Raw genomic sequence first — 27,005 nt, 5'->3', positions numbered from 1 at the left:
GTGTCCACAGCAGCTCCAGAACATACCTGGGCTCCCCCTTTTCCACCTCTGATGCTGAACCCCAGACCCAAGCCTGGTCTCTCGCTGCCTCCGTTCAAGCCCCTCGTGCACGTCCACGCAGGTGCCATCTGGGCCCCCTTCCCAGAGCTCGTCCGCCCGCTGTCCTCTTGCTTCACACCAGTCACGGGCTGTCCTGTGTATGGAGAACAAGGGCTGTGCTCCCCACGCACCCTGTCCCTCCGCAGTCCTCTGCCTGTGGCTGCAGCCAGGGGCCAGGGCTTTAGAGAGCGCCCGCTCACCCCTCTGCCCGGGGCCAGGCCCTCGTCGTCCTCCCTCACGACCTCCTCACCACGACCCCTCCCGGCTACACCGCAACATCAGTTAGCTGCTGAGAGGCTTACACTCCAGTGTTTGTGGCCAGGATGCCTCCAAGAGCCTGTTCACCCAGGAGAGGGCTGCGCGCAGGGACAGCCGTGTAAACGCACAGCTGCCAGTGGCTCAGGGTGCGGGTGGGGGTGGAGGCCCTGGAGAGGGAGGGTCCCAGACGGCTCCCGGACTCCTCAGCCTTTAGGGGCGGGGGGACCCCAGGTGAGGCTTTCTCCGGCTACATGCACCAGCCCCCCACCCTCCTCCCAGACTTGCCGGGTGGGGAGCCCAGTGGCTCATGTCACCACATGGGACCAGAGTGGACACAGGACGATCTCGGAGACCCCCCCAGACCCAAAGCTCCCAGCATCAGAGCAGAGCGCCCGAGACAGGAGGTGCTACCGGGAAGGACACCATCTGACAGTGGAAGCTTTATTTTTCAACCTCACAAAGACACAGAGGACAGAGGGCTGGACATGGAGGCTGAAGGAGGCTTGTGCATGTGAGCGTGGCAGTCCTGCTCCAAGGGGCAAACCTTCTGGCTGCTGTCCATCTGTCCGTCCTTCCAGCTGTGCCCAGCGACCACACCAACCTGGCCCAAGGCATGACGGCCAGGCCACCCTGGGCTGCAGGTGCACCCAAGAGCCTTTCACAAAGGAGGGTTTACATTGCTGTAGGTCGTTTTGGAACTTAAATTAGTTTTCTAGATATTAAAACCACTTGGATTTTTTATAAGTACCTGGTGAGGTCCTCAGGTAAATTAAAGGGCTTTTGGAAAAATTCCCATGTCTGATCTTGCCTAATATCTGACAGATGCCATCAAGAATAAGCATTAGGTACAAAAATACTATATATATGTATATATAAAATGGCAACAAAACTAAACCACACTTCTAAAGCAGATGTGCTGTGCCAGAGAACACTACATAGTTTAAGTTAAATGCATTTATGATCCTGGCATCACCTCCCATTCTTTAAGGAAAAAAATATTTTAAATAATTTAAATAAAAGTCACAGGATGATATTTACTGTTTAGGAATTTAAGAGGGTGGAACATTCCAACACTTCACCAGCACATCTGGTTGTGGTCTCGTGAATGTCCTTCCCTGAAGCCAGCTCACAGTCCATTCATTTGGTTTCGAAAGGAGCTTGGATTTCTCAGAAGACCAACAAAAAAGGTGGTAAGCGTTTTCGTTGGTATCGATTACAAAAAAAAAATATACAAAGTAAGGCCTAAGACCACTAGTAAAAATGTTTCAATGCCATCACAAAAGACAATACAAAAACCAAAGTGCTCAAATCGAAGGAGCAGTAAACTTGCCCAGAACATACAAAAGCTTTAAATATAGGTTTAGTATACACAAAACTCGGTCAGAAGAATTCGAGAAGATTCTTCAGTTTAAGTGAAGAGCTTGGGAAGCGCTCGGGAGCCCTGCCCTCAGCGCTCCCGGGACCCCCCGGCCCTCATCCTCTCCGGGCCTCGGGCGCAGCACGGAGGCTCACGGAGGAACCAAGGCGAGAAGAGAAACGTCAGTTTAGGCGATGTTTTCAATGATGAGTACTCACTCCTCAATGAAGGGGCCTTTCTGTCCTTTCAAAGTGGCCGCTAAGGACCGAAGCCGCAGATGTCCACGCTGCACGTGGCCAGCTTGAGGGCGAAGCGTCTTCGGATTTCGGAGCATGGCAGCGAGTGCGCCGCGCGTGTGCGGGCCCGGGCGCCTGAAGGCCGTACAGCTGAACGTGAACTTAGACACAAGGGGACTGTGCTGGGACAACCGAAATCTGCGGGGGACGCCAGCTCGGGGAAGAGCAGCCTGCTGGAGTACCTGCACGCGCAGAAGCTCACACAGCTGTACAAAGATCTGCCCTTGACACTTGGAGACGTGCGTACGCTAACTCGGGCGCCGCATCTCCCCACATCCCAAGGCTTCGCTCTGAGCCAGAAAGAGGGTGCCAAAAGGGAAGCTCTAGGGGAGCAGCTGTGCCAGAACCAGTCAGGGGAGCCCAGTGCCTGCCAGGGCCGTGGGCTCTGGGCTCAGGGGAGGGCTGGTGGGAGGGAAGGGACCTCCCAGGGACTGGAAGCCATTCTCTCGCCCTCCCTGGCCAGCTCACACTCGCCCCTGGGCTGACCTTCTCTGCAGGTGGTTTCAGAGCTGCGGGCCAGGGTGCACTGCCCTTCTCTCTCCCTGCCTTGCCGGGCCCTTTTCCTGCCCCCAGCACCGGGGTCTCAGGAGTTTCATGCCATGCTACACGCAAGGCCCCAACAGACTCCTGGAGCAGCAGGCCGGGCCCAGCAGCCGGAGTCAGGTCAGAATATTGAAAACCAAAACTTACTTGGGAATGATTTTTGGCCTCCATTCTCTGAAAACTGGCCATAACCCTGCCTTGTGCCCTCTCCCTGCAGAGGCACAGGTGGATCGGAACTTAAAATACATTGCAGAGACACGGGGCGTAGAAGCCCGCCCAGGTCCCTTCTGTGTCAGCTCAAGAGACAGAACCAGTGGGGCACGGGAGACCCATATTCATTTACAAAGTTTAAATCTGTTTTGGAACTTGACTTTCCTGAAAAAAATTTTAAAATAATCTCCCAAATTTCAAGTTTGGAAGTTCATCCCGCTAGTTCTGGCCTCTTTCATATGCAAAAGTAATTCTTTTTCTTCAAGTACAACAGAATAAAAAAGGAAATCCGATTTGACTCGGTCCAGTGCGTTAACCTCTAACTGCGTGGACCGCCCCGTCAGCAACTACCACAGAAGCCCCACTTCCAGAGCCCTGCCGAACTGCAGCCCTACGCACATGCGCACCTGCGGCCCTCTGGGACAGTCTTTGCTAACGCTTGCTTTCTAGATAAGAAGGCTGTTGGCTTAAATAAACAAGATGTTCCATTAGACAGATTTCTCTATTTATAGCTTATCTAAAATGTAATCAGTGGTGTCTTCTAGTTCTCAACAAGGCTTTAAAAAAAAAAAGGTCCCTTGGTGTATAGATTTCTTGACTGTTTCTGGAAGATTCCTAAATGAGCACTATGCCTTAACAGCTCATCTGCAAGAGGAATAACCCATCTGTAGTTTCACAAATTAGAAAAAAAGTGGCCTACAGTACCCTCACTCAAAAAAAGAGGGGCGTGAGCTTGCTCCCCGAAAAGCCCCTAACCCTGTGGTCTGCGGAAATTTGGTTTGGTTTTCTATGAAACATGAAGGAGCACAGGCAAACTCTATCTTAAAAGAAGGTATTAACTAGACAGGTAAGTCATCAGTTGGTTAATTCTTTCTCTAGAACTTGAGAAGTTAGCAAAAGGTCATTGAAACATTTCAGAAACAGCCATGTACGTCAACAGGAGAAAGGCTGGAGGGACACCTTACCACCCGAACGGCCGGGAGAGGCCAGCCCGCCGTAACGTTCAAGTTCAAGAAATACTGTCATCCAGGATGCCTCCGTTACACTTACAGTCTCTTTCACAAAATAGCATTCGGAAGAGAACAAAGTTTTCACTTTACTCCCAACCATTGTCTTTGATCATGTGGGCAAGCTCAATAATAAATTTTCCTTCCTTATATTTCTGACTGCTTTCAAAGGCATGTTCCTTGAAAAAGAAAAAAAAGTAGAAAGAAGGTTTCAGGGCAGAATTGATTTCACTTTTCAACTTCATTACACTCTTGGCAAAGAAAATAAGTGTATGAGATCAAGTCTCCCCAGGTGTTCCTTGTTCTGCAGACCAGGGACGGGGGAAGGGTCGGTCTGTCTCGGTGATAAGCCAGGGCGGGCCAGGACAGCCCAGCTCTACTCCTTACCTTACAGATCAACTCACAGGGGAGGGTAATTCACGTTTGTCCCGGAGCACCTACCATGCGCAAGGCAATTTGGGAGGTAGGAAGAGGAGCAAGATACTCCTTGCAGGGACTGCAGGTAAAAGGCAAGTGAAGGCAACTATACCAAGCACCCGGGACTGTTCAAGATGTTGGAGGAAGAGGAGACCCTCAGATGGGCAGTGAGGGTGGAACAGAATAGGGCTTGGCGGTGGAGTGGGGGGGGGGAGTGCGTGCATGTGCGCGCTTGCGCAGGTCTCACGGAGCCCGTCTCCATGCTGGGGACTGCGTGTCCTCATGTGTGATGGAGAATACGGAGAGCAGGAACAATCGGGAATTCTAGGAAGAGGGAGCACAGGTGGCCCTGACCAAGCCGGCCAGAATGGCTGCAGAGGACAACTGAATGAAGGCAGGCACCAGCCACACCCACATGCACCTCTCAGATGCCACTAGGGGTGGTCAGGGGCACTGGGGACAAACTTGGGAGTCAACGGGAGGGGTGGGGGACAATGGGAGCAGGGAGTGTGTGTGTGTGGGGGGGGGCGCTGGGCAGAAGCTGCCCATGGGCCAAGCCCCCCGTGGGCCGGCAGCAATTGCACCGAGCACCGCGCAGTGGAGTCTGCTGTCACTGCTACCGCAAAGTAACGTCACCAGCCACCTGTGTGGGGGACACTCCCCCCGTTCCAGGGGGCCCTCGGAGGGCACAGGTCTGCAGGGTGGGGCCACATGCTCTCCCAACCAGCGTGGCTGTCACCCCCGCCCTGGGAGTGAGGTGAGCGTGGGGACCTCCCACGTGGGGACCTCCATCTTTAATCAGCTCAAAAGAGATTCTGTTACAAGAACGTGGATTTTCTGACACTTCCAGCGGGAGGTCTTATTCCTTTGCAAATTTTGTTTCTGTAACGTGTGTTTTATTCATCGTGGAAGTCTGCGCAGTCTCTGCGAGGCCGGTGTGGACGGGTACTCACATATTTCCACCCCAGCGTGGTTTTGCAGTTTTCACAGTAGATGTCTGCGACCGCGTGCAGACCAGTGAGAAGGACCCTCTCCTCCGCAGGGCCGCAGCCCACATTCACCCTGCAGGGGAGGAGGCAAGGACAGCGCTCAGGATCCCCCCACAACTCTCCACCGGCCCCCCTCCACCCCGCCATGGATGGTTCTTTCTCCAGCTAACTGGTTACCAGAGGCACCGCCCCCTGCCCACCACCTTTCATGAGAAGGAACAACTTTATTTCCCCAGGAGAATCCCAAGACGGCATTCACAGTGACCACAGTTCTGTATGGAGCGTGGTTAAAATCAAACCCACCACAAATGGGTCACAGACCACACCGTGTATGGGAGCTCGTTCTCAGATAAGACCACACCCCTCCCCCAAACTCTCACACTAGAGAGAGAAAGAAATTCCTGAAGATTATATCAAAACACTGGGTCATTCTAGGGGCACCTGAGTGGCTCAGTCAGTTAAGCTCCCTGCTCAGCAGGGAGTCTGCTTCTCCCTCTCCGTCTGCCCCACCCACCGACTCGTGCTCTCTCTCTCTCTCCCCCCCTCTCAAATAAATAAAATCTTAAGGAAAAAAAAAAAACCAAAAACCAAAAACAAAACCACTGGGTCATTCTAGCCCACTGGGGAATTCTATCTACATATTCTGGCTTTGAGTAATTAAAGTGCAGGGATGGACAGAAGCACTAAATGTGATCTGACCATGAACACAGCATGTCCACATGGCCAGTGGCAGTAGTACTCACACAGAATTGAAGAGGTAGGCTCGTCCCTGACTTCCCTGAAAAGACTGCAAAGAAGAAAAGGTTTTAACAGATTTATTGCGGTAAGATGAAGAGTTTGGCATTTTGGGATGAAGGTGGAGAGACTGTTTCAGGTCATGGACCTCAACGTGAGTGGAAGGGCCGCCTCGCGGGGCGTTTCGAGCAGTGCTCAGGAGGAGCAGGGACCATAGGCCCCCAGCGCCCCGGACCCCACACAGGACCCAGAAGTCACAGTGCTCCTAGAGCCCCGGAGGGCTGCTCAGCGTCCCGATTCCCCTGGCCAGGACAAGCAGCACCACCGTGGTCAGACAGTAGGGGTGAGGGGATGTTCCCATGCTTTTCCACTGAAATTTAAAGCAAAATCACATCCCAAGATGACCCCTTACTTGGAGGAAGGGACCTTCCAGTGACATCTCCCCCAGGAAAGTGCTGTAAGCCAAGGAACAGCTGGTAGCATACTCATGTAGTCTGGGATGATAAAGGAGGGAGGACAGGGTACTGGGTCAGTTCCAGACTTAGCGCCCGCACCCTTCACTCTCGGAGTTCCCTCTTAGGCAGATGGGGGGGCTCGTCTGCTTTGGTGCCAGGCTCAAGTGACCGAAGGGAACACAGGGACCTCAAAAATAACCAAATCAAGAGAACTTTTTTGGGTTTTTTTGCCTATCACAGCACAAATTCAAAAGACAGTGAGGAATGTAGACTGGAGCAGAGGGTGACAATATCTAAATGTAAGAGGCACACGCTGTGTGACCAGCTGCCCCACTCCCAAGAATCCACTATCAAGACAAACAACCAGAGCACACAGGAAAATGTGTGACAAGAATGGTGACCAGCAAGTTTGCAATTGCAAAAAGGTGGGACAGCGATACCCACCGACAAGTGAGCAAACAAGGGCACGCACATCCAGGACTCACGCAGACATTAAGAGGGGGACGGAAGCAGCTGGGCACGAGAGGGTATGAGAAGAGAGAGACCCTGGGAGGTGAAGGAGAGCTATCCATAAAATGCCATGTCGTGGGGGCCCTTCAGTTAAAGGGAAAACCATAGGGCACCTGAGTGGCTCAGTCGTTGAGCATCCGCCATCAGCTCGGGTCATGATCTCAGGGTCCTGGGATGGAGCCCTGCAGCGGGCTCCACACTCAGTGGGGAGTCTCCTTCTCCCTCTCCCTCTGCCCCCTCCCCTGCTTATGCGCCCTCTCTCTCAAATAAATAAAATCTTAACAAAAGGGAAAAGGGAAAACCGTGTTCTTACAGAGGAGAGAGAGACCATGTATGCCACATGACTAACAGAGACAAGCAGAAGGAATGGAATCAGGGGTAAGGAGGGGAAAGCAGATCCGTCCCTGCCTCACATGCACATGACACTGAGCTGTGCCAGGACTCGCAGTCCCTTCCACGAGTAGAGAGCAGTGTCCCCCCCCCCCCCCCCCCCCGCTGACCCCAGACACATGTTCGCTGGAGCAACACAGAGACCCCCCCTGCTAAGCCACTAAGCCACTGCAGTTTGGGGGCTCTTTGTTATGCGGCATAACCTAGCCTGAGGCGAGCAGTGTTCTGATTGAAATATACAGCTTTCAGAGGAAAAAAAGGGGAAAGAAAAAGGAAAAAAAAAAAAAAAAAGAGGGGCACCTGGGTGGCTCAGTTGGTTAAGCATCTGGCTTTGGCTCAGGTCATGATCTCAGGGTCCCACGTCGGGCTCCCTGCTCAGTGGGGAGTCTGCTGCTCCCTCTGCCCCTCCCCCCCTTCTCTCTCTCTCTCTCTCTCAAATAAATAAAATCTTTAAAAAAGAAAAAAAGAAAAACCCTTTATAAGAGTTTCCCTTTCAACTGGCTTTCTAGAATTAGGAATATTACTTGGTGTCCAATTTAGCAAATAATCCACTTACGGGCTTCCCCCCACATCCTTATCAGCCCTTAGTTCTGTAGACCAATTTTCCTAATTCTCTTGCCTACTCTGCAAATTCTCCCGCCTCCCCCACAAATCCTTATTTTTTTTTTAAACAGGGTTGGGATCAGTGATGTGGCCAGATCTGTGGCTCGGCTTTAGACAGAATTCAGACTAGAGCGGGGCCCGCAAACCTCCGTAAACGAGGGCCCGCTGAGAAGCGTTTTAGGCTCTGGGGGCCGCTCAGCCTCTGCGGTCAGGACTCTGGTGCCCTGGCGGGCACGACGGCAGCCCTCCGCGCTGTGGAAACACATGGACGTGGCGGTGGCCCAATAAAACGTCACGGAAACAGGTGGTGCGCTGGCCGTGGCCCACAGATAAAACCAGAGCCTCCCAACAACGAGACCCGCCTGCCCCGGGAACAACTCCCTTGGGCCAGGGCATCACTGACTGACAAAGACGGCCCGGGAGGCGGGTGAACCCCGGTCAGGACCCCTGCCCTCAGGCGAACCGGCTTCTGCTCTACGTGGGAAGCGCTACGGACAAACAATGTAGGGAAGGAAAAGTGGCCGCTGCCTGGACCACCCGCTGAAGCGCGAGGTCCGACGCCCCTCGGCAGCCCGTGTGCTGGGGGCGCCCGGGTTCCCGGCAGGACTCCGCTCGGGTGAGGTCACGGCTATTGCCACCTAGCGGGCCTCTACTCTTCGGGTAATCAGAAAACAGCGTAACGGGGCGCCTGGGTGGCTCAGTCGGTTAAGCGTCTGCCTTTGGCTCAGGTCATGATCCCAGGGTCCTGGGATCGAGCCCCGCATCGGGCTCCCTGCTCGGCGGGAAGCCTGCTTCTCCCTCTGACCCTCCCCCGTCTCGTGCTGCTCTCTCTCTCAAATAAATAAATAAATAAAAATTTTTTTTTAAAGTAGGTCTCCGGGGCACCTGGGTGGCTCAGTCGTTAAGCGTCTGCCTTCAGCTCAGGTCATGATCCCGGGGTCCTGGGATCGAGCCCCGCATCGGTCTCCCTGCTCCTCCGGAAACCTGCTTCTCCCTCTCCCACTCCCCCTGCTTGTGTTCCCTCTCTCGCTGTGTCTCTCTGTCAAATAAATAAATAAAATCTTAAAAAAAAAAAAAAAAGAACACGGCGTAATGGCTCTCGGGCTCGTTCAAAGAAGCATCTCAAATTCCTTTGGGCCCAGCTCAGCAGGGGTCCTCGCCGCACGCTTCAGAACAAGGGCCATGATGGCGCCCGACGCCGCCGTCCCGGGCTCCGGGGGGGCCACCAGGCCACGCGGCTCCCTGTGGAGGCCCCGCAGCGGCTCTGCCCTCCGTGAACTCAGACGCCGTGACACACCCGGAGCCTGCCTCGGAGGCCACCAGGAATGGACAAAGGAGCCACAGCAGAAACTCTGCCTTGTTCCACGTTTAGGTTTAGATGCTGAACAGAAATGAGACGGCCGCGCATGATGACCTAGTTAAAACCCAAGCAGGTGAGCGTTCTTCTGAGTAAAACAAGAAGCCTAAGCAGAGATTCCTGAGAGGCACAACTTCCTGATAGACTTTGCTTTTGAAGGAGCAGGAGGTTCACATAGCCCAGGAAGGCAGACCTGTGAGGATTTGGCAGGGGCGGGGGGGGGGGGGGGGGGTGGTCGTGACCCTTGAGGATGGGTGGGAGAGAACGGTCCCAGTTTCCCGAGAGCACACTCGCTCATCTGTCGTTTTAGACGTTCTCAAGTGGTTGATCACAGACCTCACATGTTGCCAAAAAGGAGTGCAACTTAATAATAATGAATTGGACTGTTCTTTTCACATCCACGAGGCTGTTCCAGGCCCTGCAGAGTGCCCAGAGCAGCTGCTGGGGGCCTGTTCACAGCATCCCTCCTGGGTATTTTTCAAAAAGATCCAATTGCCCCCATTCCCCCATGATAGCCTGTTTTCTCCTTAAGCATTCTAACATTTCTTAATTTCCCTATTATTAAACTATTTCCCCAGATTTTCTAGACTTCCTTTGTTCCTTCAGTGTTTTTTGGTTTTACATGAACTTTACTGCTCTGGCAAGTAAACTACTCATCTTGCTTTTTGTAATTTTCTGTCCCAGCTGCCTAGCCCTCCAAAACCCACCCACTGTGCAAACACCATGACCAACATCACACCAGGATCACAGTGCAGTCACACTCAATCACGCACAAAACTTTCATCAACGCTGCCCAGAAGGCTCTAGACTTGTAGGAACACAACCGACCCAGGAAGTCATGTGATGGTTAAACATTCATCTGCGGAGCAGGTACGATCATCCTTAAAAGGATCTCGTCATTTCCCAGACACAAACACTTGCCTTGGAGATCAGCTCATCATGATTGGCCAGGTGGGCTCTGCAGTGGACACAGCTGTATGTTCGGTGACAGTTTGGCAGATAAGCTTGGAAAGTTTTGGATTTTGTCATCTTCACCATCTCGGCTGGGCACTCCTCGCTCAGCTCAGGGCTGGCACTGGAAGGCTGGTGGCTCTGCTGGGCTCTCTGACAAAAGAGACACTGAAAGATGCACGCAAGAGCCGTTGTTGTTCGGAGGGCGTGTGGCACTGTCCACACAGCTGGGATGAGAGAAAAATGTCACAACCTGTCAACGAATCAAGACAAAGCAGAGGCTTACGGAGGGAACGAAAATACTTCAAGGAGGCATGTTTAGGATGTGTGTGTTTTGAGATGGGGCACCTGGGTGCCTCAGTTGGTTGGGCGACTGCCTTTGGCTCGGATGAGTCATGATCCCAGGGTCCTGGGATCGAGCCCTGCATCAGGTTCCCCGCTCAGCGGGAAGCCTGCTTCTCCCTCTCCCACTCCCCCTGCTTGTGTTCCCTCTCTCGTTGTGTCTCTCTCTGTCAATTAAATAAATAAATAAAATCTTAATAAAGAAAAAGAACAAAGGATGTGTGTGTTTTGAGGAATAGGGTTGAGGGGCAGAACTAGATCGGATTCTTTAATATCAGTCACTGTTTCACCATTCTAAATGTCATTGGAAGTGGCAAAGTGAACTACTTTTACATACAAATACTTTGAGAAAAACATCTGATTAAGTGTATTTTAGGCCGCATGTAGCTTCAGGAAATGTAAAGAAAGAACAGCCAACAAGCCTCCTGTCTGAGTGAGGCCAGCAGCACTGCACACAGCTTGTCCCGAATCCTGGAATTAATGACTCAAAGCACCATGACATTTATGAATATGCGTGAGGGATCCAGTTTAATTAATCCTGAAGAAGTTACATATCAATCCGGAAACAAACCCTTTATATGGTCAAATGATTTTCGACAAGGGTGCCAAGATGATTCAATGGGGAAAGGGCAGTCTTTTCAATAAACAGTGCTGGGAAAACTGGTTAGCCACATGCAAAAAAATGAAGTTGGGCCCTTATTTAACACCATATACAAAAATTAACTCAAAAGTAGATCAAAGACCTAAATGTAAGAATGAAAACTATAAACTGTTAGATGAAACTAGAAGGGAAAGCATCCACAACACTGATGTGGCTTGATTTCCTGCAAATGACACAAAGGCCCAGACACATATTTAAATTTACAGAAGGTAAAGTGAGAGAAAAATGGGGCAGAGCACCTGTAGAACACCAAAGAAAGAGAAATAAAAGTCTTAGAAGGATCCAAAAGGGGAGGGAAAATTACCGAACAACAGAACCCAGAAGGCAGTCGGGGAAGGTACCTTTAAGGTCCTGAAAGGCAATAATGGCTATTCCAGAATTCTATATCCAGTGAAAATATCTTTCAAGAATTCCGGAATGACATTTTCAGACCACTAAAAAGTTTGACTTCTGCAAAATATCACTAAAGGAGGTGCAAGGATGTGCTTCAGACACAAGAAAAACAACAGAGAACGTTAGAGTCTAAAAAAAGGAATGGCGAATAAAGAAGATGGTAAGTCCTTGGGTAAACAGACCAGCAGTGTCTCGTAGAGCTTTGAAAAGATAGGACTGTAGGTGGCACCTGGGCGACTCAGTCGGTTAACTGTCAGACTCTCCATTTCCACTCAGGTCGTGATCTCAGGGTCGTAAGACTGAGTCTGGCCTCAGGCTCCGTGCTGGGCGTGGAGTCTGCTTAAGATTCTCTCTCTCTCTCTCTCTCTCTCTCTCTCTCTCCTCCACCCCCTCTGCCTCTCTCCCTTCCCTAAAAAAATAAAAGAAAAAGATAGGACTGTAATACATGAGCACAGTAACTCAGGGTGGGAGCTCTGCTGAAAAATTTCTAGAGTCCTTGTATTATTCAAAAAAGTAGATAAAAGTATAGGTTAAGCTTCAGATTCTGGTAAAGTAAGGATACATGTTGTGATTTGGATGAAATTTCTGTAACAACAAAACCTAACTGTGTAACTTCCAAACCTACAAAGGGGCGTATCAGTGAATGATAAAATGTCAGTCTAAAAGGACACACAAGAAAGGGGGTGCCCAGCTGGTGGAGCATGCATCTCTTGATCTTGGAGCTGTGAGTTCAACAATTCATCTAGATGCAGTTTGTAAGAGACATACCTTAAAATAAGGACACAGACTGGCTGAAAGATAAGGCTGGAAACCTGATGGTGGCAACACAGACATAGGGCTTATAATTATTTACTAACAATATATTTGTTTTATGTATTATATGCATGTGATTCACAATAAAGAAGTTAAAGTAGTAAAAAAAAAAAAAAAAAAAAAGGGCGCCTGGGTGGCTCAGTTGGTTGAGCGACTGCCTTCGGCTCAGGTCATGATCCTGGAGTCCCGGGATCGAGTCCCGCATCTGGCTCCCTGCTCAGCGGGAGTCTGCTTCTCCCTCTGACCCTCTTCCCTCTCGTGCTCTCTATCTCTCATTCTCTCTCTCTCAAATAAATAAATAAAATCTTTTTAAAAAAATAAAGTAGTAAAAGGATTGGGCACCTGGCTGGCTCCGTCGGTAGAGCATGTGACTCTTGATGTTGGGGTCGTGGGTTTGAGGCCCATGTTGGGTGTAGAGATTACTTAAAAAAAAAGCAGTAAAAGGACAGAAAAGATACAATATGCAAATAATAAAAGAAAAACCATATTAATATATTAACATTTCCCTTAAATAATATTTAAGGGAAGACTTTACTAGATAGAAAAATGGGTTACTTCATAATGCTAAAAATAGCAGGGAAATAAATAGCAAGTGTAAATCTTACTACCTAATAACAAAGCCTCAAAATATATAAATCAAACACTGACATAACTTCAAAGAGAAATAGATAAATCTTCAATCAGAATAGGATTACTGGGGGTGTCTGGCTGGCTCAGTCGTTGAGCATGCAACTCTTGATCTCAGGGTCGTGAGTTCAAGCCCCATGCTGGGCATAAAGCTCAGTTTAAAAAAAATAAGATTACTGATTATGGTGTGTAAATGTGGTATACTTATTACATATTTATCTTATACTTAAAATATAGCATATATAGTATAAATATATTTATATTTTACTATCTTTTCAGTGACTGATAGAACAAACACAAATGATTACAGCCAGAGAGGATGTGCACAATGCGATGAACCTAAAAGACATGGAGAAAACTGTAAGAACTGCAGAATCCACATTCATTCAAAGCACACATTTACAAAAGCCAGCCCTACAACAAGTCTCAACCAACTTCCAAAAATTGAAAACACAGTATATTCTCTGACCACAGTACACTTAAGTTGGAAATCAATAGGAAAACAGAACAAGAAAAATCTTTGTATGCTTAGAAATTCAGAAATGTACCTCTAACACAAATAAATGGAAAGATATTCTGTGCTCATGGATTGGAAGAATACTGTTAAAATTCTCATTCGACCCAAAGCCATCTAGAGATTCAGTGCAATCCCTAACAAAATACCAGTGGCATTTTTCATAAAACAAAGGATCCTAAAATATGTATAAAACTACAAAAGACCCCAATAGCTAAAGCAATCCGGAGAAAGAGGAACAAAGTTGGAGGTATCACAGTCCCTGATTTCAAACTATACGACAAAGCCACAGTAATCAAGGCAGTGCACAAACAGACACACAGGTCAACGGAATTAACAGAGGGCCCAGAACAAACTCACACATGTACAGCCAATCTAGGACAATGGTGGCGAGAATACACAATGAGTCTCTTCAATAAATGGTCTTGGAGACACTGGACAGCTAGGTGCAAAAGAATGAAACTGGACCACTGTCTTACATCATACACAAAAATAAATTCAAAATGGATTAAAGACTTGAATGTAAGACCCCAAACTGTCAAACTCTCAGAGAAACCATAGGCAGTAAGCTCTTTGACATCATTCTTAGCAGTATGTTTTTTTGGACCAGTCTCCTCAGACAACGGCAACAAAAGAGAAAATAAACAAATGGGATTATATCAAACTAAAAAGCTTTTCCACAGCAAAGGAAACCATCAACAAAACAAAAGACCACCTAGGAAATGGGAGAAAATATTTGCAAATCATACATCTGATAAGGGGTTAATACCCAAAATATACAAAGGACTTAACACAAATTAAAAAAAATACCCTGATTAAAAATGGGCAGGGGGGTGCCTGCCTGGCTCGGTTGGAAGAGCATGCGATCCTTGATCTCGGGGTTGTGAGTCCGAGCCCCATGTTGGGTGTGGAGCCTACCTAAAAAAAAAAAAAAAAAAGGGCAGAGGACTTTAATGGACATTCTTCCAAAGAAGACATCCAGATGGCCGACAGCCACATGAAAAGATAGATGACTCAACATCACTCATCATCTGGGAAATACCAATCTAGTTTTGATTCTATTGTAGTTTTCAGTAAGCTATCAGCTCACACCTTTCAGATTGGCTATTATCAAAGAGACAAAAAAAATAAGAGTTGGCGAGATGTGGAGAAAAGGGAAGCAGCCCAAGTGTCCATTGATAGAAGAATGGATAAAGAAGATGTGGCGTATATACACAATAGAATACTATGTAGCCGTCTCACCATGAAATCTTACATGGATCAATGTCAACAGTACTACACTAGGTGAAGTAAGTCAGAGAGAAAGACAAATACCATACGATCTCACTTGTGTGTGGAATCTAAACAAAAAAATGAAAGAAAAAACAAAACAGAAGCAGACTCACAGATACAGAAAACAAATGGTTTATTACCAGAGGGGACTGGGTAGGGGGATGGGCAAATTCAGTGAAGGGGATTAAGGGGTACGAACTTCCAGTTAATAAAATAAAGAAGTTATGGAGATACAATGTATGGCATAGAGAATATGGTCAGTAACTTTGTAATAACTTTGTATGGGGACAGAGGATACTAGATTTATGGTGGGGATCATTTCAAAATGTATAAAAATATCTAGATCAATAAAAAGATCAATATGATGTACAGCTGAATCTAATAGGATATTGTGTGTCAATGATTCTCCGATATTTAAAAAAGTATAATCTGAGGAGAGAAAGGAATGTACTTCTACATACCCATGGGTCTAAGAATGGAAATTAGAAGATATTTTTATTAATATTATTAAACAATAATAAAATAACTACTTTCTAGTACTTAAAGGGAAATGTATGATTTTATAGGATGTAGATTAGAAAATATGACAGGTGAAACTGATGAACTAATCTTTTTTTTTAAGATTTTATTTATTTATTTATTTGAGAGAGAGAGAGCTCCCAAGTTGAGGAAGAGAGGGAAAAGGAGAGGGAGAAGCAGATTCCCCACTGAGCAGGGAGCCCGATGCAGGGCTCGATCCCAGAACCGAGATCACGACCTGAGCCAAAGGCAGACTCCTAACCAACTGAGCCACCCAGGTGCCCTTAAATACCTATCTTTATTTATTTTAATGTATACAGCAGCTTTATTCATAATAGCCAGAAACTGGAAACAAGCCAGGTCAACAAACAGTGGTACATCCATACCCTGGAGTACTATTCAGCTCTAAAAAAGAAAAAACTATTAACATACACAACCTTAAGGAATCTTCAGAGGATTATGCTTAAAAAAATGGGGGGGTAGCCAACCCCCAAAGGTGACATACTATATTATTCCATTTATATAATATTCTTGAAGTGACAAAATCATGGAAATGGGGAACTGATTAGAGGATGCCGGCGGTTAAGGGGTGGGCTGAGGAGGGGAGGGAAGTGGGTGTGGGTGTCAAATGGCAACACAGGGAATCTTGCTGTGATGATGCCTTTTTTTTTTTAAGGTTTACTTTTTTTCCCCCCAGAGAATTTTTTTTTAAGATTTTTATTTATTTATTGAGAGAGAGAGAGAATGGTAGAGAGAGAGCATGAGAGGGAAGAAGGTCAGAGGGAGAGGCAGACTCCCTGCTGAGCAGGGAGCCGGATGCGGGACTCGATCCCGGGACTCCAGGATCATGACCTGAGCCGAAGGCAGTCGCTCAACCAACTGAGCCACCCAGGCGCCCCAGAGAATTTTTTTCAAACCAAATTCAATTAACATATCATGTATTATTAGTTTCATAGGTAGAGTTCAGTGATTCATCAGTCTTATATAACACCCAGTGCTCATTACATCACGTGTCCTCCTTAATGCCCGTCACCCAGTTACCCCATCTCCCCACCTCCCTCCCCTCCAGCAACCCTCAGCTTGTTTCCTATGATTAAGAGTCCCTCATGGTTTGGCTCCCTCTCTGATTTCATCTGGTTTTATTTTCCTCTCTTCCCCTATGATCCTCTGTTTTGTTTCTTAAATTCAGCATATCAGTGAGATCATATGATAATTGTCTTTCTCTGACTGACTTATTTCACTTAGCATAATACCCTCTAGTTCAATCCACATCATTGCAAATGGCAAGATTTCATTTTTGTGATGGCTGAGTAGTATTCCTGTGTGAGTGTGTGTGTGTGTGTGTGTATGTGTGTGTGTACACACACATACCACATCATCTTTACCCATTCATCTGTCGATGGACATCTGGGCTCTTTCCACAGTTTGGCTATTGTGGACATTGCTGCTATAAACACTGGAGTGCAGGTACCCCTTCGGATCCCTACATTTGTATCTTTGGGGTAAATACCCAGCAGTGCAATTGCTGGATCGTATGGTAGCTCTATTTTCAACTTTTTGAGGAACGCCCATACTGTTTTCCAGAGTGGTTGTACCAGCTTGCATTCCCACCAACAGTAAACACCCATCTTGGGCGCCTGGGTGGCTCAGATGGTTAAGCGTCTGCCTTCGGCTCAGGTCATGGTCCCGGGGTCCTGGGATCGAGTCCCACATCGGGCTCCCTGCTCCTTGGGAGCCTGCTTCTCCCTCTGCTTCTCTCTCTCTCTCTCTCTCTCTCCCCCCCCCCCCCGTCTCTCATGAATAAATAAATAAAATCTTAAAAAAAAAAAAAAAAAAAAACACCCATCTTTAAAGTTAAAAAATTGGGGCGCCTGGGTGGCTCAGTCATTAAGTGTCTGCCTTCGGCTCGGGTCATGATCCTAGGGTCCTGGGATCGAGCCCCGCCTCGGGCTCCCTGCTCAGCAGGAAGCCTGCTTCTCCCTCTCCCACTCCCCCTGCTTGTGTTCCCTCTCTTGCTGTGTCTTTGTCTTAAATAAATCTTAAAAAAAAAAAGTTTAAAAAATAACAGAGAAACAACCCAAAGAAAATGTAAGGAAGGAAATAAACAGGAAAAAATTTTATGCAACAGACAAGGAAAACACGGATATGCAAGAGAGGATCAACAAAGCCAAAAGTTTGTTCTTGGAAAAGACTGATAAAACTGATAAAGATTTGTTCGACTGATTGGGGAGAGATCGGATATAATAACCTGGCAGAAATGGAAATGGAGTATCACTTTCTTTGGATGCGATTTATGGGTAAGAGGATGTTGTGATCAATTTAATATATTTGAAATGTAAACCACACAGATAAATTCCTAGAAGAAACATAACTGAAAAATGGGACTCAGGAAGAAACAGCAAACCTGAACAATCTGATAAACATTAAAGAAATGGGAATGAACCAGCTAGCTTAACTTGATACAAAACCTTGATCAGGGCAGTGCAAGAATGAAATTCACTACAATTTTCTTCTCATGAACCAAGATGCAAACATCCTAAATCACTTTACCAAACAGAATCTAATACTATTTTAAAAGGATAATAAAATACAATTAGGTTGACTTTATCACAGGAATACAAAATCATCTAACGTCAGAAAATGTAGTTAATACAATGTACCACCTATTGTTCTCTGTTTATCTCAACAGATGCAGAGAAAGCATTTGATAAAATCTAACATCCATTCACAATTCTAACAACATTCCGTGCAGAATAAGAATATAAGGGAACTTCCTTATCTGTTAAGAGACATCTATAAAAATGAAACAACCCACCATGAACATCATGCTTCATGGTAAGACTTAGAAAACATCCTCACTGAGTTCAGGAATGAGCCTCTATACCATTTCCACACAGCCCTACCACAAGCCCCAGCCAGCTCCGCAAGGCAACAATGCATACAGATTAGAATGGAAAATATAGACTTATGCAACAGTGTAACAGTACAAAGTATCTAAGAATAAATTCAAAGACTTGACAGAGAAGAGTATAAAATTTTGAGGGACAATAAGGAATACGTAAATAAATGGAGATATACCAAGATCAGTACCGGAAGATATTGTAAACATATGAATTCTCCCCAAAGTAATTTTTATTTTATTTATTTTTTAAAATATTTTATTTATTTGAGAGAGAAAGAATGAGACAGAGAGAGCATGAGATGGGGAGGGTCAGAGGGAGCAGACTCCCTGCCGAGTGGGGAGTCCGATGTGGGACTCGATCCCAGCACTCCAGGATCATGACCTGAGCCGAAGGCAGTCGCTTATCCGACTGAGCCACCCAGGCGCCCTTTATTTTTATTATTTTAACTTTATTTGTTTTTAAAGATTTTCTTTATTTTATTTGAGTGCATGCAGGGGGAGGGGCAGTGGGGGAGGGAGAATCTCAAGCAAACTCCTTGCTGAATGTAGAGCCTGATGCGGGACTTGATCCCATGACCCTGAGATCATGATCAGAGCCGAAACCAAGAGTTGGATGCTTAACCAACTGAGCCACCCAGATGCCCCTAAAATTTATTTAAGTAATCTCTACACTCAACGTGGGGCTCAAACTTATGACCTCAAGATCCAGAGTTGCACGCTCTGCTGAGTCAGCTAGGCGCCCCCCAAAGTAATTTTTAAATTAAATGCAATTCAAATCAAAATCCAGAAAGATGGGTTGGTGTGTTGGTGTGCGTGTGTGTGTGTACGCACGCATATGCAAGCCAGGGAGCCAGTGAGAGGCAGTGAGATTGGATTCAAAAACTTATCCTACAAGTGTCTATAGGGGAGGGAAAGTTTTCCTCAACCCTCTTGGGGCCCCTGGCTGGGTCTAAAAATTAAACTGGCAAAGATAGATTAGCAGGAGAAAAGCACACAGATTTTATGAACATTTCCATGTACATGGGAACCTTCACAAGAGAATGAAGAACCAAAATAGCAGCAGAGCAGGAAGCTTTTCTACCACTTTGACAAACTATTTGTGAAGAACTGACAAGGCAGACGGCTTTGGTCTAGGGGGCAGTCCATGGTGAGGAAGTAACTAGAAAGACACTGTAGGTTTAACAAGGTTGTGCACAATTCTCAGCCCCAAATTCCCTGTCTCTGGTGATAAGGATGTCTTCCCTCCTCCTGGTACAGGGAGGACACCTTTCCTATGGGGGTTCTTATGACCTGTGCCAGGGAATAAGGGCAAAAGGGGAGGTCAGAATGACCTTCCTCCTTCTGGCATTTTCTCAAATTTCTCCAGCTTAAGATACTCAATATGCCAAGGTGACATTTTTAGGGTAGTGCGTCCTGAGCCCCATCATGTCAAAGGTTAAAACTGGTGAGGATGCTCTTGAAGAGCACAAAGGAAGCCCATTCCATACCTGAGTCTGACAGAGAGCAGTCCTGCCATTTTCCACAGTCACGGGGCAGGGCAGCGCTGGTGGGGGACAGGAAAATGGGCGGATGGGACCCAAAAGAGAGCCTAGAAACAGACCTATGCACAGATGGACACCAGATACAGTGACAGCAGAAAAGAGAGGTTTCCAAAAACGGTGCTGGATGTTATAGATACCCGTCTACAGGAAAAGACAAAATTGGATCCTATTTTATACCAGAAATAAAAATTAATGGTTCGGGGGCACCTGGGTGGCTCAGTCGTTAAGAGTCTGCCTTCGGCTCAGGTCATGATCCCGGGGTCCTGGGATCGAGCCCCACATTGGGCTCCCTGCTCCGCGGGAAGCCTGCTTCTCCCTCTCCCACTCCCCCTGCTTGTGCTCCCTCTCTCGCTGTGTCTCTTTCTCTGTCAAATAAATAAATAAAATCTTAAAAAAAAATTAATGGTTCGTCCCATTTCCCAACAGAGAAAACCAGCTCGCAAGAATATTGTGGAGGAAGTTTCCAAAGAAGGGACATACACCCACGCCTACACATCCGTCCTCCAAAAGGAAGCTCTGTTTCTTTCTCCACTAAAAGTCTTCTCAACCAAGGATTAAGGGAGTTCTGAAGAAGTCTGATTGTATTTGATATTCCCAGTGATTCCCAAACCTTAAACTTTTCAAGCCATCACCTTAGCCCCAGTACATTTTATCGGATTTTATCTGTTGCCCCAAACTACTGGGCACTCTGTGAATTTGAACCCTGGCATCCCTCCCAGTTTTGAGGGAAGTCGCGGAGGCAGGTCATGGGGATGAGGGTCCATTTGGATGGATCCCACCTGCAGCAGCCCAGCTCCCACCCCATGTCCTACATGGGCCCCACAGACACTGTCAATCCACACACGCACCCCGTCCCATTTGGTGATGACCCATAAGTAGGGAAATTTTTTTTTTTTTTTTTTTTTAAGTAGGCCCCACACGGGCGCCTGGGTGGCTAAGTTGGTTAAGTGACTGCCTTCGGCTCAGGTCATGATCCTGGAGTCCCGGGATCGAGTCCCGCATCGGGCTCCCTGCTCAGCGGGGAGTCTGCTTCTCCCTCTGACCCTCTTCCCTCTCGTGCTCTCTATCTCTCATTCTCTCTCTCAAATAAACAAATAAAATCTTTAAAAAAAAAAAATGTAGGCCCCACACCTGAACTTACAACCCTGAGATCGAGAGTCCCATGCTTCGACTGATCCAGCCCAGGCACTTCCTGACCTGACTTCTTACTGAACTCACGTTGAGTGTTTTAATACCTTCACCTGAGTTTTTCCCTCTTTATCGAAAGGAGCCTTCAGTTTTGTCCCTTCTTCCTCAGACTCCCTCTAATGATTCTAAAAGCATGCAGTGAAGGGGCCGAGAGACGGGAATCTCAGACCATGCATCAGCTGGCTCATCAGGTCTTGAGAGTCCTGCCCCTTTAGTGGCAGAAACACGGTTCCCCGTGGCTGAATGGAGAACCCACAGAAACTGCCCTCCAGCCTTGATACAAGGGATTTCAGGGCGTCCAGCTGGCTCAGTTGGCAGAGACCAACTCTTGGTCTCGGAGTTGTGAGTTCGAGCCCCATGCTGGGTGTAGAGATTATTTTTTTTATTTTTTTAAAGATTTTATTTATTTATTTGAGAGAGAGAATGAGAGACAGAGAGCATGAGAGGGAAGAGGGTCAGAGGAAGCAGACCCCCCGCCGAGCGGGGAGCCCGATGTGGGACTCGATCCCGGGACTCCAGGATCATGACCCGAGCCAAAGGCAGTCGCCCAACCAACTGAGCCACCCAGGTGCCCTAGAGATTACTTTAAAAGTGATTTCACTTTTATTCATAATAAGAATGGGGGTAACACCTCTCATTTTTAGCTCACATGCGGTTCCCTTTGTATGGGACAACATAACACCTTTCAAAGTGGCAACTTGCCAAGGCTTTTCTGCTTATTGTGAATTGCTCAACGGCAAGGCTGCGCGCCTTCGACTGCAGGCCTCCAGGGACGGCCCTCGCCCCGGGTGACCTCAGCCTGAGGAGCCGCCAGTGTCCAGAAGGCCCGTCTCTGTGGAACAGCCTTCCTCATGGGCTCCTGTCACCTTTACTGAGCCTCGTCCGTGCTAGGCACTCATGGCCAACCCTTCCAAGGCAGGAGTGTGCCTCATGCACACACATCCTGACCGCCACCCCCGTCACCACCCAGCAAAGGGGGTCCTGGATTCGTGCTCACAAAGAAGTGTATCAGGTTGTGTTTTTACTAGGCTTTTAAACTGGGTATCCACTGTGGCATTGGCGAAATCATGGCCAAGTTTTCAGGCAACCAGTGTGCAAAATGGGCTTTTACAACAGGATCTACTGGCAAGTTAGGAGCCGTCGTGAAGTAATCAAAAGGCAAACGGATCCAGTGAATCATGTTTATTACAGGACATTATGTTTCCCCTAGGTTTGGAGGGCAGCAACCATCCCCCCAGAAGATACTACTCTGGGGTAATTTTTTGGAGCAAAAACAATATTCTGGATTCCAGAAATTTCTCTCCTAAAATAAACATGTATAATTATTTTAAGAGAACGTGAATCAGGCCCATGTCCATATGGTGCTGTTACCACACTTCTAAAGACAAAAACATTGAGAAATCAAGCCCCAACCAAGCAGCTCTGACATTTCTGGGCTGGAGTGGAGGCTCCCGAGGGCCCCACACCCTGGGACACCTATTCTCTCTACTCCCCACGCCACCTCCCCGCACCACCACGACCTGGCAGATAGGCTCAGTCCCAGCCCTCCACTTCCCCCGTGAGGAGGAAAGAGGCACCAGGCACACAAAGCGTTCAGCCAGAGTTCATGGTGCAAGTGGGACCCCAGGTGGGTGGCTCGAGTAGGGACCTCCACATCCTCCACGGAAAAGGGAACATGGGGGCTCTGCAGAGACCCCCAGGCCAGGCCAACGCCATTCTAAGCAGCTGACTCCACGAGAACCAAATGAACTGGCAGCAACCTTCAGAGGTGGCGGTTCTTATTAGTCCCACTGTGCAGATATGGAAACTGGGGCCAGAGCTAGGAAGCTGTGGATTCAAAGCCAGAGTCTACGCCCTGGACCACTATGCCTGCAGACACATGAACCGGTGTGAACTTCACTCATCAATGCAAATTAAAGGCAGTCTGGTAGGTCTGACAACCTAGCAGGTGGGCGAAGATTTTTAAAAAGTTGATACCACCACTGGCGAGGACTTGGCTGGGATGTAGCCATCTGGTAACACCTATCAGCGCTCTGGGGCGCACACCCTTGGACATGAGCTGGGGGCTAGGAAGCACGGGGGACTTCCTTTTCACCATCTGGTTTTTGGTAACTTCAGATTTTTTTAAAAAAAGATTTTATTTATTAGAGAGAGACAGCGAGAGAGGGAACACAAGCAGGGGGAGTGGCAGGCAGAGGGAGAGGGAGAAGCAGGCTTCCCGCTGAGCAGGGAGCCCGATGTGGGGCTCGATCCCAGGACCTTGGGATCATGACCTGAGCCGAAGGCAGACGCTTAATAACTGAGCCACCCAGGCGTCCCGGTAACCTTAGATTTTTGATACCGAATGCATGTACTGACTATTCAAACACACACACACACACACACACACACACACACAGCACGGGCATGGAAAGGCCTGGAAGGATTCATGTCAAAGGGCAATAGCAGGAGTCTAGTTTGCCTTTGGCAGACCCAGCTTCCCTTCACACACACACGGTCTGCCTTCTTACTGGAATTACAGGATGAAAGGCTTTTCTCCACACATTTCAGGAACTGCAGGCTTGGTGATCAGCAGGCCCACTGGGAGGGGCAAGATTTCTTCAGTCCTACCACCTGTCTGCAAGACTGATTAATGTGTTTGCACGGAGCTCTTCTTTTCCAACAGTAACAAAGTTCCCCAGAGTCAGGGCCTAGGGACACTTCCTAGCAAAGGTTACTGGCTTGCTTGCTATCAACAGGGGGAGAGACCAAGGTGCTAGCTACCCACATGCCACTGCCCTTCTCACTTGAAAGGGTGGGACCCAGAAGGCTGATGGAAGCAGGACAGAAGGTGGGAGTCTTAACCTATAATGATTTAATCACATGCAAAAAGGACATAATCAAACATTTGAGGGCCTGTGTTGGGGCAAGAGAAGGAAAAACCAGAGATGCAAAGAGCAATCGAAGTGGGCCAGTGCTCGGGGGTGAGAGTGCCAACACCAGGAAGCCACGTGACAGCACAAGGGAGCCAGGAGGCGAGGTCTGGCAAGAGACAGGCTGCCAACAGTGAGGGCGGACACAGCTGCAAGAGCACTTGACTCAAACCCTGCCTCGTGTTTGGTGGCGTGGAACCTCAAGCCAAGCTGTTGCTTTATCTGTAAAATGTGGGTAAACTGCGATTCACAGGGTGGTCCAGACAATCACGCAAGAGGTCATGTCAGAGGGACAGAGGATTGGCAAGCGCATCTCCACACCTCACAAGCCCCACCAGGAGTCCTGGTCCCGGTCCTGAGGCTCTTCAGGTGCCAGATTAAGGGCCCCTTCCCCGGGTGTGGATGACAGTGGGTTGGCTCCAGGATTTTCATTTCACTATCACCAGCAGACAGCTTTTCAGAGAGTTTCTATCACAGGAGGAATGGGGACTTCTCTTCTGAATCCAACTCATGCTGTCCACCCCAGAACCCTTAGCCCTCCATCTCTCGGTTGGTTAGAACTTTCTCCCAACCTCCCCCAAAATCTCATGTCAAAATTTCCACTCCCTAGAGGTTTTGCTGATTAGCAGATTTAACTACTTTTCTACAAATGTAAAACCAAATTAAACTCAAATGAAACGCATCAGAGAATGGTCTGAAAGGATGATTTCTATTCTTTTTTTTCAAAGTTTTCATATTTTCTACAAATGTAGGTGAGTCGCTACTGAAGTTACATCAGGCACCTAGATCTAAAAGAACACGTGGAAAAGGCAAAAATCAAACACCCAGCAAGTTGAGAACAGATGTCACTATGCAGTCTGACGTGCCCTCACAAAATAAAAGGGATAGCAATAAATAGGCAAAATGGGCTTAGTTAACAGTAGGGATTTCCTCACTTCTTTGTGTTTGAATTGGGGCTCCCAGGTTAACAGAATCTGTGTTATTCAAGTTTAGCAAAGTAGCTTCTTGAAATGCCAATTTTATATCTTCCTAGCATTAACCAACCAGGCAGATTCTACTGGCAACTTGACCTCAGCATTTCAAGCATTCCCAGCGGCTGGGGATTGGTTTCACCAGCTCTGCGTCAGAACAGCTCTGTGAGGCTGAAGTGGTTATTTATGCTACAGACTAAGAATACTGCTTCTTCGTATTCTAGTTTCCATTTATCAGTCTCCCAGGGGGAAAAATACATTTAAACTCTATGGCAGTCCCTTGCCCTCTCCACCCTCGTTCCTGCCCCCTGGACACTGGGTCCTTGTGAAACTTAGGGACGACAGGCAGGAAATCCAGAACAGACTTTATAGGAACACTGCTTCCAACAGAAAGAGCTTTACACATTCCAGTGCTTCAAAAATGGTAAGACTTAACGTCTGGACTTCAGTTACAAGAATGTCTCCATATCAGTTGTTCATGTTGGCAAATGCACCATGGCAGTGGAGGATCGTTAACAACGGGGAACACTGGGCATGGGGCGTATTGGGACTGTCTGCGCTATCTTTGCAACTTTCGTGGAAATCTAAAGTTATTCCAAAACAAGAAGTTTGTTTAAAAAGCAAAGGCTATTATTGGGGTGCCTGGCTGGCTCAGTTGGTGCAGCATGAGACTCTTGATCTCGGGGTTTTGAGTTTGAGCCTACATTGAGTATAGAGATTACTTAAGGATGAAATCTTTAAAAAGAGGGAAAAAAAAGCAAAGGCTATTGTTCATATTGGTAATTAAGATTATTCAGTTATTATTTTTTTTTCTTAAGTGCCCAGTAGAGGCCAAACCCCAAGCTACAGGTCTGTGGTAGGAGATGATTTTGTTCTGGTCCTACCTCTGGGAGGTTCCTGCAAGTAGAAGACACTCTAACCCTGTGAGATGCAAGCGGAGGGAGCATAACGGTCCAGGAGAGCCTCAGTATTAGCATTCCTCAAGTGTGCCACTACTGTCACCCAAGAGCCTGGGGCTAGGGGTAGGGGGGATCGAATGCACCATTGCAAAAGCCAACCACCCCAGCATCCAGTACAGCTCCTGGAACGGAGCAGGGACTCATCTACTAGAACAGTGCAGAGGCTGGAGGGTGCACAGGTGGGAGAGGGGCAGCTTGCTCAGGTGAAGCACCTGGAAGAGTTCCCTAGAGGAGGTAAACCTCCTCTTGAGGCTTGGGTAGGAGTTTAGGAGTGAGGTGGGTGGAAAGAATAACATTCTTGGCAAAGGAAACAACAGGTTAAAGTGTATGATCTGGCTAGAAAGAGGAAAAAGAAATGCAACTGAACAAAAAAGCTTGGGGGTGGGGAAACTGATGTCTTCCAAAGCCATTATCTTTCCAAAATGAAATTACAGTCCCCCCCCCTTTTTCTCCATCCTGGAACTCAGTACATTATCTGGCATCAAAGATGCCAATCAGAGGCAGGCCTGGGGGAGGGGGACCTTACTTAGCAGGTTTCCCAAGCTATGGCTTTTGCAAGCTGTGCTTTAATAAAAGCCTAGTGCTACAAGCAGGGAACTGATACGGAGGACAATTCATTTTAGTCACGATCTTTATGTGGGCAACTTGAAAACATCCCCCTCTTTTAGTAAACATTCCTAGGAGCCTTCTTTTGTCCTCATTTCCCTCCCCGGTCGCAACATTTTTTTTTTTTTTAAGAGGAAAAAAGCCTATTATCATCAGGCATCTAGTTGATTCTCTCTGTAATTTTCGTGGCTGAAGTGGGGAGGAGGCAGGGAAGGGAAGAAAGGGGGGCAAAATCAAAGATTAGGCTTTGTGGTCTGCTCCAACAAGGAGTGAGCCAAATAACAACAAAAAATCAGAACAAAAACATCCACAGGTGCGGCCCGCTCGCGCCCCGCCCGCCGGCTCGGACGCCCAACAGGTGCCTCCGGCCCCGCCCGCAGTCGCAGGAGCCTCGGGTCGCCACAAAGTAGCCGCCCGCGCAACAGTGTCCAGGCCCGCCAGTACTCACGGCCGCTCGGCGGTCCGCGCCCCGGCCCGCAGCGCCCATCCGGCCCGGGCCCCGGTCAGCGCGGGCTCGGCTCTCAGGCGGCGCCGGCGCGGCCCGGGACGCGCTGCGGCCGTTGGCGCCTCGGCAGGGCGCGAGGCATCCTCCCGCCGCCGCCCCGCGG

At 48.0% G+C, this 27,005-nt stretch overlaps 1 protein-coding gene across 1 annotated transcript; it reads right to left on the bottom strand.

Moving 5' to 3' along the window:
- Window positions 1-784: 784 nt before the first annotated feature.
- Window positions 785-27,005, bottom strand: YPEL1 (yippee like 1). Its single transcript, XM_027575562.2, has 5 exons — window positions 26,846-27,005; window positions 10,148-10,430; window positions 5,920-5,963; window positions 5,141-5,249; window positions 785-3,949 (listed from the first exon to the last, which is right to left on the bottom strand). The coding sequence occupies exons 2-5, from the start codon at window positions 10,262-10,264 to the stop codon at window positions 3,860-3,862; spliced, it is 360 nt and encodes a 119-aa protein (XP_027431363.1). The 5' UTR covers window positions 10,265-10,430; window positions 26,846-27,005; the 3' UTR covers window positions 785-3,859.

This window comes from Zalophus californianus, chromosome 14, assembly GCF_009762305.2.
Source record: "Zalophus californianus isolate mZalCal1 chromosome 14, mZalCal1.pri.v2, whole genome shotgun sequence".
Lineage (NCBI taxonomy): Eukaryota > Metazoa > Chordata > Mammalia > Carnivora > Otariidae > Zalophus > Zalophus californianus.
The sequence above is the reverse complement of the archived record's forward strand: the minus strand, read 5'-3'. Positions and strand labels throughout refer to the sequence as shown.